Source organism: Oncorhynchus keta, chromosome 27 (assembly GCF_023373465.1).
Source record: "Oncorhynchus keta strain PuntledgeMale-10-30-2019 chromosome 27, Oket_V2, whole genome shotgun sequence".
Taxonomy (NCBI): domain Eukaryota; kingdom Metazoa; phylum Chordata; class Actinopteri; order Salmoniformes; family Salmonidae; genus Oncorhynchus; species Oncorhynchus keta.
Window position 1 is genome coordinate 19,541,264 of NC_068447.1, and position 13,758 is coordinate 19,555,021.

General features: G+C 40.3%; 1 protein-coding gene across 1 annotated transcript in view; it reads right to left on the reverse strand.

Annotated features, from left to right (window-relative positions):
• Window positions 1-12,904: 12,904 nt before the first annotated feature.
• Window positions 12,905-13,758, reverse strand: part of LOC127912557 (NADH-ubiquinone oxidoreductase chain 5-like) — a 1,127-nt gene continuing 273 nt past the window's right edge. Inside the window, 2 exon segments of the mRNA XM_052482576.1 lie at window positions 12,905-13,663; window positions 13,665-13,758. The exon segment at window positions 13,665-13,758 is cut by the window's right edge and continues 273 nt beyond it. Of these exon segments, the coding sequence (XP_052338536.1) occupies window positions 12,905-13,663; window positions 13,665-13,758 (853 nt within the window).

Genomic DNA, 13,758 nt, shown 5'->3' on the forward strand with positions numbered 1-13,758 from the left:
ATGCTTATTTATTTTATCTTGTGTCCTTTAATTATTTGTACATTGTGTATATATATATATATATATATGTATGTATATATATATATGTATATATATGTATATATATATATATATAATATGACATTTGTAATGTCTTTACTGTTTTGAAACTGTTGTATGTGTAATGTTTACTGTTAATTTTTGTTGTTTTTCACTTTATATATTCACTTTGTATGTTGTCTACCTCACTTGCTTTGGCAATGTTAACACATGTTTCCCATGCCAATAAAGCCCTTGAATTGAATTGAATTGAATTGAGAGAGAGAGAGAGAGAGATTGAGAGAGAGCAAGAGTGAGAGAGGGAGGAGAGAGAGAGAGAGGTAGAATGAGACAAACAGAGAGATAAAGGGAGAGACAACATTGATGAAACAGACGTCTACGCCACAAGCACTCTAACTCTCTGCATTCTGTCAAGGTTTCTTCTACCCGGCATAGTTTAGTCTATCTGTGTCAGTGCAGTCTGTCTCAATCTAAACTCACCCGTAGAAAAACACACAAAGGGAAGATAGAAAGAGTCGAACAAAACGCCTCTCCTCTCTCCTTCAATACCACACAAATTCTTTCCCAACACCTTTTATTCCAACCACATTGTATCTGACTGAAGAAGAAAATACAGACAGAATTCTCCTTGTCCGCTCTGCTTCTTTATCAAAGACCTTGAGGAATCCCATTATGACTAAAACCTTGTTGTATCTAGCTGGAACCTCTGGCAGAAAACAGTAAGACAACCCATTAAATCTTTATTGATCATTTTCGTCCACCTCCTATGCCACATTCCCTAATTCTTCTCCCTTTATCATAAAAAATCCATGTCAAAATCATACTTTTTCCGTATCTCCTAAACTTCTTTAGATTCTGTGCACAGTTAGTTGAGTCTCTAACCCCTGACCTTGGTACTGTACTTCATGAAGCTAGCATAGAGCAGTCTGTCATCAGTAATGGACGTAGCTGTCCTCGTGTTATGTTTCTAAAGGTTTGGCATGCTGTCCTGCATTAGGTGACCATGGAGAGGTGTGTTCAGCAATGGTGGAGTTCAGGAGGAAGGGCTGAAGTGCTGTTAACAGGGCCTGTTTAACATTCTCTACCTGCTGCTCAACACACCATATTCCACTCAGCACCCATTAACATGTACCATAGACACTTTTCTAATTGGCCTGATTTGAATTAAGCCAGATCAACTTGGATTTGTTAATTAGTAGTGCATTAAAATGTGCCATCAGGATATGAAATATTCATAGATGGAAAGTTGGATATTGGTACTTGTGGAATATCAGTTAGATCAGGGATGGGTAACTGGTGGCCATTCAGCCCCGCGGCCCCCGAAGGCCCTCGAATCCATTCCCCCACCCCCCAAAAAAGTTGGGGTCTGAACTTAACTGCTGCGAGTTAAAATAGTAGGCTACACAACGTGCAATTTCAAAATTTGATTGTGAATCAGCCGCTTTTCAGTAGGTTGGCGGCGGTGGCGGCACAACTACGGCCCCTCATGATGAGTTCAGATTTTACGTGGCCCCCACCCCCACCGAAGTTGATCTCTGAGTTAGATGCACATCAGTGGGAAGCAGATTGAAACAACATTGGTGTATTAGATGGTTATTTATATTTAGTGTGATTTGTGTTTTCAGTGACAAGCTAAGACTACCCACCCAAATGATCTTTGCACCTCTACCTCCTCCTCTCTGAAGCTTCTCCTCTTCCTAATCTTCCTCCTCCTCACTCTCTCTTCCTTTATACCTCCCCCTCTTTTCCTTCTTCACATTCCCTGCAGCTCCACCTCCTCCTCTCTTTCCATCTATTTCTCCTATCCTCCCCAACTCCTCCATCCCTCCCCCTATATCTTCCCCTCTCCTCTCCTCCTCCACCTCCCCCATTCCTGTGAGTGGGCCAGGTGCCTCCTGTTGCTTCCCCTACTCCCTTTTTAATTTTTACTCTTCCCTCGTTCCCTTTCCCTCGTTCCCTTTCCCTTGTTCCCTTTCTCGCAATCATCGCCAAGTAACCAAACAGTGGATACAGTCATACAACCCTTCTGTCAAACAGCCAAACATTCGTCTTCCACACCTGCCCTGAGACATTACATTTTAGACAAGAAAGAAAAATATTTTCATAACTTTTTTAAACATGCCTCATCTACACTATGAGATGTGTACATCTACACTACTCCTCCCGTTGTCTCCTAGGGAACAGAACTAGGAGGGGCCCACCTATAACAGATGTGGCTAGTTTCCACATCCTCTTTCTAGTGACCCCTGGGCGTCTACAGAACTCTGCTCAGCGGCACACAGACAGAAGTGTCATTGTTACTGGGGTTTTGTTTTGCTGGAGCTGTATGAATGAAGTGTGTGAGTTAGCGACATTCATCCCCACTGAGAACAGACGTCAATTCAACGTCTATCCCACGTTGGTTCAACATAATTTCATTGAAATGGTGTGGAAACAATGTGTATTCAACCAGTGTGTGCCCAGTGGGTCAGTTCTATTATTTTTCATTGATCCTGTTCTTTCTTTCTTTCTTTCTTTCTTTCTTTCTTTCTTTCTTTCTTTCTTTCTTTCTTTCTTTCTTTCTTTCTTTCTTTCTTTCTCTCTCTCTCTCTCTCTCTCTCTCTCTCTCTCTCTCTCTCTCTCTCTCTCTCTCTCTCTCTCTCTCTCTCTCTCTCTCTCTCTCTGTCTCTCTTTCTCTCTCTCTCTCGTGATCATTGTGCCTTCCTTTTTTCACTTCTTATCACTGTACCAACAGCCTTAATTTCCTAATGATCCTTACAACTCTGAAGACTCTAGCCACTTCCATGTCATTTCAGACTCCTAATGATGCTTACAACTCTGAAGACTCTAGCCACTTCCATGTCATTTCAGACTCCTAATGATCCTTACAACTCTGAAGACTCTAGCCACTTCCATGTCATTTCAGACTCCTAATGATCCTTACAACTCTGAAGACTCTAGCCACTTCCATGTCATTTCAGACTCCTAATGATCCTTACAACTCTGAAGACTCTAGCCACTTCCATGTCATTTCAGACTCCTAATGATCCTTACAACTCTGAAGACTCAAGCCACTTCCATGCCATTTCAGACTCCTAATGATCCTTACAACTCTGAAGACTCAAGCCACTTCCATGTCATTTCAGACTCCTAATGATCCTTACAACTCTGAAGACTCTAGCCACTTCCATGTCATTTCAGACTCCTAATGATGCTTACAACTCTGAAGACTCTAGCCACTTCCATGCCATTTCAGACTCCTAATGATGCTTACAACTCTGAAGACTCTAGCCACTTTCATGCCATTTCAGACTCCTAATGATCCTAACAACTCTGAAGACTCTAGCCACTTCCATGTCATTTCAGACTCCTAATGATGCTTACAACTCTGAAGACTCTAGCCACTTCCATGCCATTTCAGACTCCTAATGATCCTTACAACTCTGAAGACTCTAGCCACTTCCATGCCATTTCAGACTCCTAATGATGCTTACAACTCTGAAGACTCTAGCCACTTCCATGCCATTTCAGACTCCTAATGATCCTTACAACTCTGAAGACTCTAGCCACTTCCATGTCATTTCAGACTCCTAATGATGCTTACAACTCTGAAGACTCTAGCCACTTCCATGCCATTTCAGACTCCTAATGATGCTTACAACTCTGAAGACTCTAGCCACTTCCATGCCATTTCAGACTCCTAATGATCCTTACAACTCTGAAGACTCTAGCCACTTCCATGCCATTTCAGACTCCTAATGATGCTTACAACTCTGAAGACTCTAGCCACTTCCATGTCATTTCAGACTCCTAATGATGCTTACAACTCTGAAGACTCTAGCCACTTCCATGCCATTTCAGACTCCTAATGATCCTTACAACTCTGAAGACTCTAGCCACTTCCATGTCATTTCAGACTCCTAATGATGCTTACAACTCTGAAGAGTCTAGCCACTTCCATGTCATTTCAGACTCCTAATGATCCTTACAACTCTGAAGACTCTAGCCACTTCCATGTCATTTCAGACTCCTAATGATCCTTACAACTCTGAAGACTCTAGCCACTTCCATGTCATTTCAGACTCCTAATGATGCTTACAACTCTGAAGACTCTAGCCACTTCCATGTCATTTCAGACTCCTAATGATGCTTACAACTCTGAAGACTCTAGCCACTTCCATGCCATTTCAGACTCCTAATGATCCTTACAACTCTGAAGACTCTAGCCACTTCCATGTCATTTCAGACTCCTAATGATGCTTACAACTCTGAAGACTCTAGCCACTTCCATGCCATTTCAGACTTCTAATGATCCTTACAACTCTGAAGACTCTAGCCACTTCCATGTCATTTCAGACTCCTAATGATGCTTACAACTCTGAAGACTCTAGCCACTTCCATGTCATTTCAGACTCCTAATGATGCTTACAACTCTGAAGACTCTAGCCACTTCCATGTCATTTCAGACTCCTAATGATCCTTACAACTCTGAAGACTCTAGCCACTTCCATGCCAGTTAACAACACTCGGTGTAGACTAGAGATCCTGACTGAGATCCTAATCCCTTTATTGTACCCCCCACACTCTTACACTAATGGGTGCTAATTATGGCACCAAATCAAGTAAAGGCCAAGCGCTTTTATTTGTCAAAAAAGAAACACAAGTTTTCAAAAGTCAAATTATAAAATGAAATAAAAGGTAGGTGGCCAATTAAGATGTCATCAACTTCCTGTGGTGTATATAGTGTATTCTCCCTACATACTGTACTGTATACCCCCATCACCTAATACAGTGTATTCTCCCTACATACTGTACTGTATACCCCCATCACCTAATACAGTGTATTCTCCCTACATACTGTACTGTATACCCCCATCACCTAATACAGTGTATTCTCCCTACATACTGTACTGTATACCCCCATCACCTAATACAGTGTATTCTCCCTACATACTGTACTGTATACCCCCATCACCTAATACAGTGTATTCTCCCTACATACTGTACTGTATAGTCCCATCACCTAATACAGTGTATTCTCCCTACATACTGTACTATATACCCCCATCACCATTACATTTACATTTACATTTAAGTCATTTAGCAGACGCTCTTATCCAGAGCGACTTACAAATTGGTGCATTCACCTTATGACATCCAGTGGAACAGCCACTTTACAATAGTGCATCTAAATCTTTTAAGGGGGGTGAGAAGGATTACTTTATCCTATCCTAGGTATTCCTTAAAGAGGTGGGGTTTCAGGTGTCTCCGGAAGGTGGTGATTGACTCCGCTGTCCTGGCGTCATGAGGGAGTGTGTTCCACCATTGGGGAGCCAGAGCAGCGAACAGTTTTGACTGGGCTGAGCGGGAACTGTACTTCCTCAGTGGTAGGGAGGCGAGCAGGCCAGAGGTGGATGAACGCAGTGCCAAATACACCAAATACCAAATACAAATCACCAAATACAGTGTATTCTCCCTACATACTGTACTGTATACCCCCATCACCTAATACAGTGTATTCTCCCTACATACTGTACTGTATACCCCCATCACCTAATATAGTGTATTCTCCCTACATACTGTACTGTATACCCCCATCACCTAATACAGTGTATTCTCCCTACATACTGTACTGTATACCCCCATCACCTAATATAGTGTATTCTCCCTACATACTGTACTGTATACCCCCATCACCTAATATAGTGTATTCTCCCTACATACTGTACTGTATACCCCCATCACCTAATACAGTGTATTCTCCCTACATACTGTACTGTATACCCCCATCACCTAATACAGTGTATTCTCCCTACATACTGTACTGTATACTCCCATCACCTAATACAGTGTATTCTCCCTACATACTGTACTGTATACCCCCATCACCTAATACAGTGTATTCTCCCTACATACTGTACTGTATACCCCCATCACCTAATACAGTGTATTCTCCCTACATACTGTACTGTATACCCCCATCACCTAATACAGTGTATTCTCCCTACATACTGTACTGTATACCCCCATCACCTAATATAGTGTATTCTCCCCACATACTGTACTGTATACCCCATCACCTAATACAGTGTATTCTCCCTACATACTGTACTGTATACCCCCATCACCTAATATAGTGTATTCTCCCCACATACTGTACTGTATACCCCCATCACCTAATACAGTGTATTCTCCCTACATACTGTACTGTATACCCCCATCACCTAATACAGTGTATTCTCCCCACATACTGTACTGTATACTCCCATCACCTAATACAGTGTATTCTCCCCACATACTGTACTATATACCCCCATCACCTAATACAGTGTATTCTCCCTACATACTGTACTGTATACCCCCATCACCTAATACAGTGTATTCTCCCTACATACTGTACTGTATACCCCCATCACCTAATACAGTGTATTCTCCCTGCATACTGTACTGTATACCCCCATCACCTAATACAGTGTATTCTCCCTACATACTGTACTGTATACCCCCATCACCTAATATAGTGTATTCTCCCCACATACTGTACTGTATACCCCCATCACCTAATACAGTGTATTCTCCCTACATACTGTACTGTATACCCCCATCACCTAATATAGTGTATTCTCCCTACATACTGTACTGTATACCCCCATCACCTAATACAGTGTATTCTCCCTACATACTGTACTGTATACCCCCATCACCTAATACAGTGTATTCTCCCTACATACTGTACTGTATACCCCCATCACCTAATACAGTGTATTCTCCCTACATACTGTACTGTATACTCCCATCACCTAATACAGTGTATTCTCCCTACATACTGTACTGTATACCCCCATCACCTAATACAGTGTATTCTCCCTACATACTGTACTGTATACCCCCATCACCTAATACAGTGTATTCTCCCTACATACTGTACTGTATACCCCCATCACCTAATACAGTGTATTCTCCCTACATACTGTACTGTATACCCCCATCACCTAATATAGTGTATTCTCCCCACATACTGTACTGTATACCCCCATCACCTAATACAGTGTATTCTCCCTACATACTGTACTGTATACCCCCATCACCTAATATAGTGTATTCTCCCCACATACTGTACTGTATACCCCCATCACCTAATACAGTGTATTCTCCCTACATACTGTACTGTATACCCCCATCACCTAATACAGTGTATTCTCCCCACATACTGTACTGTATACTCCCATCACCTAATACAGTGTATTCTCCCCACATACTGTACTATATACCCCCATCACCTAATACAGTGTATTCTCCCTACATACTGTACTGTATACTCCCATCACCTAATACAGTGTATTCTCCTACATACTGTACTGTATACCCCCATCACCTAATACAGTGTATTCTCCCTACATACTGTACTGTATACCCCCATCACCTAATACAGTGTATTCTCCCTACATACTGTACTGTATACCCCCATCACCTAATACAGTGTATTCTCCTACATACTGTACTGTATACCCCCATCACCTAATATAGTGTATTCTCCCCACATACTGTACTGTATACCCCCATCACCTAATACAGTGTATTCTCCCTACATACTGTACTGTATACCCCCATCACCTAATATAGTGTATTCTCCCCACATACTGTACTATATACCCCCATCACCTAATACAGTGTATTCTCCCTACATACTGTACTGTATACCCCCATCACCTAATACAGTGTAAAATCCCTACATACTGTACCGTATACCCCCATCACCTAATACAGTGTATTCTCCCTACATACTGTACTATATACCCCCATCACCTAATACAGTGTATTCTCCCTACATACTGTACTGTATACTCCCATCACCTAATACAGTGTATTCTCCCTACATACTGTACTGTATACCCCCATCACCTAATACAGTGTATTCTCCCTACATACTGTACTATATACCCCCATCACCTAATACAGTGTATTCTCCCTACATACTGTACTGTATACTCCCATCACCTAATACAGTGTATTCTCCCTACATACTGTACTGTATACTCCCATCACCTAATACAGTGTATTCTCCCTACATACTGTACTGTATAGTCCCATCACCTAATACAGTGTATTCTCCCTACATACTGTACTGTATACTCCCATCACCTAATACAGTGTATTCTCCCTACATACTGTACTATATACCCCCATCACCTAATACAGTGTATTCTCCCTACATACTGTACTGTATAGTCCCATCACCTAATACAGTGTATTCTCCCTACATACTGTACTGTATACCCCCATCACCTAATACAGTGTATTCTCCCTACATACTGTACTGTATACCCCCATCACCTAATACAGTGTATTCTCCCTACATACTGTACTGTATACTCCCATCACCTAATACAGTGTATTCTCCCTACATACTGTACTGTATACCCCCATCACCTAATATAGTGTAATCTCCCTACATACTGTACTGTATACCCCCATCACCTAATACAGTGTATTCTCCCTACATACTGTACTGTATACCCCCATCACCTAATACAGTGTATTCTCCCTACATACTGTACTGTATACCCCCATCACCTAATACAGTGTATTCTCCCTACATACTGTACTGTATACCCCCATCACCTAATACAGTGTATTCTCCCTACATACTGTACTGTATACTCCCATCACCTAATACAGTGTATTCTCCCTACATACTGTACTGTATACCCCCATCACCTAATACAGTGTATTCTCCCTACATACTGTACTGTATACCCCCATCACCTAATACAGTGTATTCTCCCTACATACTGTACTGTATATCCCCATCACCTAATACAGTGTATTCTCCCTACATACTGTACTGTATACCCCCATCACCTAATACAGTGTATTCTCCCTACATACTGTACTGTATACCCCCATCACCTAATACAGTGTATTCTCCCTACATACTGTACTGTATATCCCCATCACCTAATACAGTGTCATCTCCCTACATACTGTACTGTATACCCCCATCACCTAATACAGTGTATTCTCCCTACATACTGTACTATATACCCCCATCACCTAATACAGTGTCATCTCCCTACATACTGTACTGTATACCCCCATCACCTAATACAGTGTATTCTCCCTACATACTGTACTGTATACTCCCATCACCTAATACAGTGTCATCTCCCTACATACTGTACTGTATACCCCCATCACCTAATACAGTGTATTCTCCCTACATACTGTACTGTATACTCCCATCACCTAATACAGTGTATTCTCCCTACATACTGTACTGTATACCCCCATCACCTAATACAGTGTATTCTCCCTACATACTGTACTCTATACCCCCATCACCTAATACAGTGTCATCTCCCTACATACTGTACTGTATACCCCCATCACCTAATACAGTGTATTCTCCCTACATACTGTACTGTATACTCCCATCACCTAATACAGTGTATTCTCCCCACATACTGTACTATATACCCCCATCACCTAATACAGTGTATTCTCCCTACATACTGTACTGTATACCCCCATCACCTAATACAGTGTAATCTCCCTACATACTGTACCGTATACCCCCATCACCTAATATAGTGTAATCTCCCTACATACTGTACTGTATACCCCCATCACCAAATACAGTGTATTCTCCCTACATACTGTACCGTATACCCCCATCACCTAATACAGTGTATTCTCCCTACATACTGTACTATATACCCCCATCACCTAATACAGTGTATTCTCCCTACATACTGTACTGTATACTCCCATCACCTAATACAGTGTATTCTCCCTACATACTGTACTGTATATCCCCATCACCTAATACAGTGTCATCTCCCTACATACTGTACTGTATACCCCCATCACCTAATACAGTGTATTCTCCCTACATACTGTACTATATACCCCCATCACCTAATACAGTGTCATCTCCCTACATACTGTACTGTATACCCCCATCACCTAATACAGTGTATTCTCCCTACATACTGTACTGTATACTCCCATCACCTAATACAGTGTCATCTCCCTACATACTGTACTGTATACCCCCATCACCTAATACAGTGTATTCTCCCTACATACTGTACTGTATACTCCCATCACCTAATACAGTGTATTCTCCCTACATACTGTACTGTATACCCCCATCACCTAATACAGTGTATTCTCCCTACATACTGTACTGTATACCCCCATCACCTAATACAGTGTATTCTCCCTACATACTGTACTGTATACCCCCATCACCTAATACAGTGTATTCTCCCTACATACTGTACTGTATACTCCCATCACCTAATACAGTGTAATCTCCCCACATACTGTACAGTATGGAAGTTGTATAAGTAAACATTGAATTTGCGGTTAGCACATTCTGTCTTACTTGACGAATGCGTGTTCAGGTGTAGATGCTGGAGAAGTGCTCTGCTGTAGCTGCTGCTGTTGTTTTTGAAATAGTTGAGCTACTTGTGTCATCAGTCTTTCGTTCATATCAGCCACTGTGTTGTAGTCCGGCATGTGATTCAGCCTGGCCATGATATGAGTTGTTGGAAATCCATGCCCTCGTTTGGTGATAGATCGTTCCCTCTCACGAAGAAACTACTCGCGGGCCTGCGTGTCCCACAAACTCATTGTGTCAATTAAAAAAATAAACAATCAATAGCCTCGTGTCTCTTTTGCTGTATTTGACTAGGCTTGGTTAGCTAGCCTCCCTACCAAGCTATCTTTTCTTCCACCACTGCTGGGTAGCTAACGTTAGCCAACTATGCTTTGGTAGCTAGATAACATTAGCTTGTTTTAGTCAAAACAGCAATGTGCAATTTCTTACTCCTACAACTAAATTCCATGTAACATGATTGCTTATTGACTAAAGTTATATTGGCTGTAAGTTAGTCATTTAACTAACTAAGTCATTTAAATATTGCAGACCTGGAGTACCGTTATAAATTTTGCCCGTAACCATTTTCACTACGTTGTTGCTACAAGAATAAAGATTTTAAAATGACTGCCAGTAAAATACAATTCAACCATGAATTGTTGCATAACGTCAAAACAAACTCTGTACAATTGCGGCGCTCCCAATGTCTGTACGTACTATATATGTTTGCTCCAGCAGAGATGGAAGATGAAGCAAGACAACTCACTAGCTCATTTTTTCAGGTTTATATACAAGTAGACTGGACACAGCTGCTATCGAATTGGTGTCTATGCGAGAGACACTCCTTAATTAAGTAGTATTTTTTTCAACGGTAAATTGCCTGAGTAAAACATCTTCCTTTATCCACCATCTCTGACTCTAGGTGCACAGATCCCCAAGACATTGTGTATCGGTAGTTCTATAGAATATCTCTGCCTCATATATTATTTCTTGACGATTAGCTGTAAAAACAGATTTAGTGTCACTATCAAGTAAAGCGCAAGGCAGATACCTCCATAAAGTGCAAGGGAGTAAGTATATGGACACAGGCAAAGAAGACCAAGGCAGAGAGGAAAACAATACTGACCCTGAGGCCAGATTCTCTGAGCTATTTAAATAGACATATTTCATGCCCAAAGACATGGCTGTAGTTTTACTGGGGACAACAAAATACGCTTTAACCGCCTGGAAGAATATTGGTGTGCTGGAATACTAATAAGTATTCAGCTTAAAATTGATGCACTGAAAGCACCTACAGACATATATTCGCTAAAATCTCATCAGGGTTTTCTAATTTCAATGCACAAGAATTGAAATATTTCACATTTTCTTACTCCTTATTCTCTCTTAAGGGGCTTGTGGAGAATGCCCATTATGATTGCTGGACCCATTTTGCCAAAGCCTGTACCATCTTATGTATAAGATGTATCACAGTGGAGCTCAAGATGTATCACAGGCTCATTGCCACTTGCAACAGTTCTGTGAGACCTTTGCAAGGTTGAAGGGAAAGCAATATTGCACACCAAATATGCACCTCCATAGCCACTTGAAGAAATGTGTTTTGGACTATGGCCCAGTATACAGTTTCTGGTGTTTTCCATTTGAGCTAGCTAGCAAATGATTTTGTAGGTAAACAGAAGGCAGCTACTCAGTTCAGTTAATGAGAAAGGTTAACTGCCCAAGCGGTTAAGAGCATGGTCTGGAAAACTGACTTTGATAATATGATAAATGTGTTAGCAGGCGGTCATGAGAGGTGACATACATGTAGGCCATGATGATACCAAGTACTTACATGTCATTGATCAAAGTGACAATAAGGATCTGACCAGTGTTGAATTTTCAGTGAGCTCATACATTATATGCCTGCCACCTACCTAAACAGCTCTTTGTCGTAGCCATTGAAGGCAGAAATGATCTGTGTCGTGTCGTCACATGAATGTATCCAACGCAGATCTCACCATCGTACAGCTCACAGAACAACGTGGTAAGGTAGACACGGAAGCACCGATCAAGTACAAGTTTTCACTCATCATGTGTACTTGCAATGTGGTTTTGACAGACAGAACGTTCTACCACGCAAACGGATACCTTTCATTGAGAATTTGAGATCAAAGCTATTGTTTATTTCTTTAATTGTAGCATTTCTAAAGGTTGAATGATTTTATCGTTGTTTGTGTTTATTTCATAAAGTGTATCATACATTTGATATGTTTTATTATCCTTTTTTGATATGGAACTTTGCATTCTGCTGTGAAACTGTGTGAGGGGTTAAAATCCCATTTGTCAAGCAGACTTTGTAGCTTGGCCTTTAATCAATGAGGCCTTTGTGTTTTATGTTCTTTGATAACACTTGATCTCTTTTATTGCCATGCTGTTTTTTTCATTTTATTGTTTAAAGAGTGTTTCTATTTGAAATGCACTTCTAATAAAGTCTAAATTGAAGTTTGATTTGATATCAGACCTTTAATTGATGACTGTATAGATGGAATAGATGATTGTATAGATGGAATAGATGATTGTATAGATGGAATAGATGATTGTATAGATGGAATAGATGATTGTATAGATGGAATAGATGATTGTATAGATGGAATAGATGATTGTATAGATGGAATAGATGATTGTATAGATGGAATAGATGATTGTATAGATGGAATAGATGATAGAATAGATGGAATAGATGATAGAATAGATGGAATAGATGATTGTATAGATGGAATAGATGATTGTATAGATGGAATAGATGATTGTATTGATGGAATAGATGATTGTATAGATGGAATAGATGATTGTATAGATGGAATATATGATTGTATAGATGGAATAGATGATAGAATAGATGGAATAGATGATTGTATTGATGGAATAGATGATTGTATAGATGGAATAGATGATTGTATAGATGGAATAGATGATTGTATTGATGGAATAGATGATTGTATAGATGGAATAGATGATTGTATAGATGGAATAGATGATTGTATAGATGGAATAGATGATTGTATAGATGGAATAGATGATTGTATAGATGGAATAGATGATAGAATAGATGGAATAGATGATTGTATTGATGGAATAGATGATTGTATAGATGGAATATATGATTGTATAGATGGAATAGATGATTGTATTGATGGAATAGATGATTGTATAGATGGAATAGATGATTGTATAGATGGAATAGATGATTGTATAGATGGAATAGATGATAGAATAGATGATTAGAGATTGTATAGATGGAATAGATGATTGTATAGATGGAATAGATGATTGTATAGATGGAATAGATTATTGTATAGATGGAATAGATGATTGTA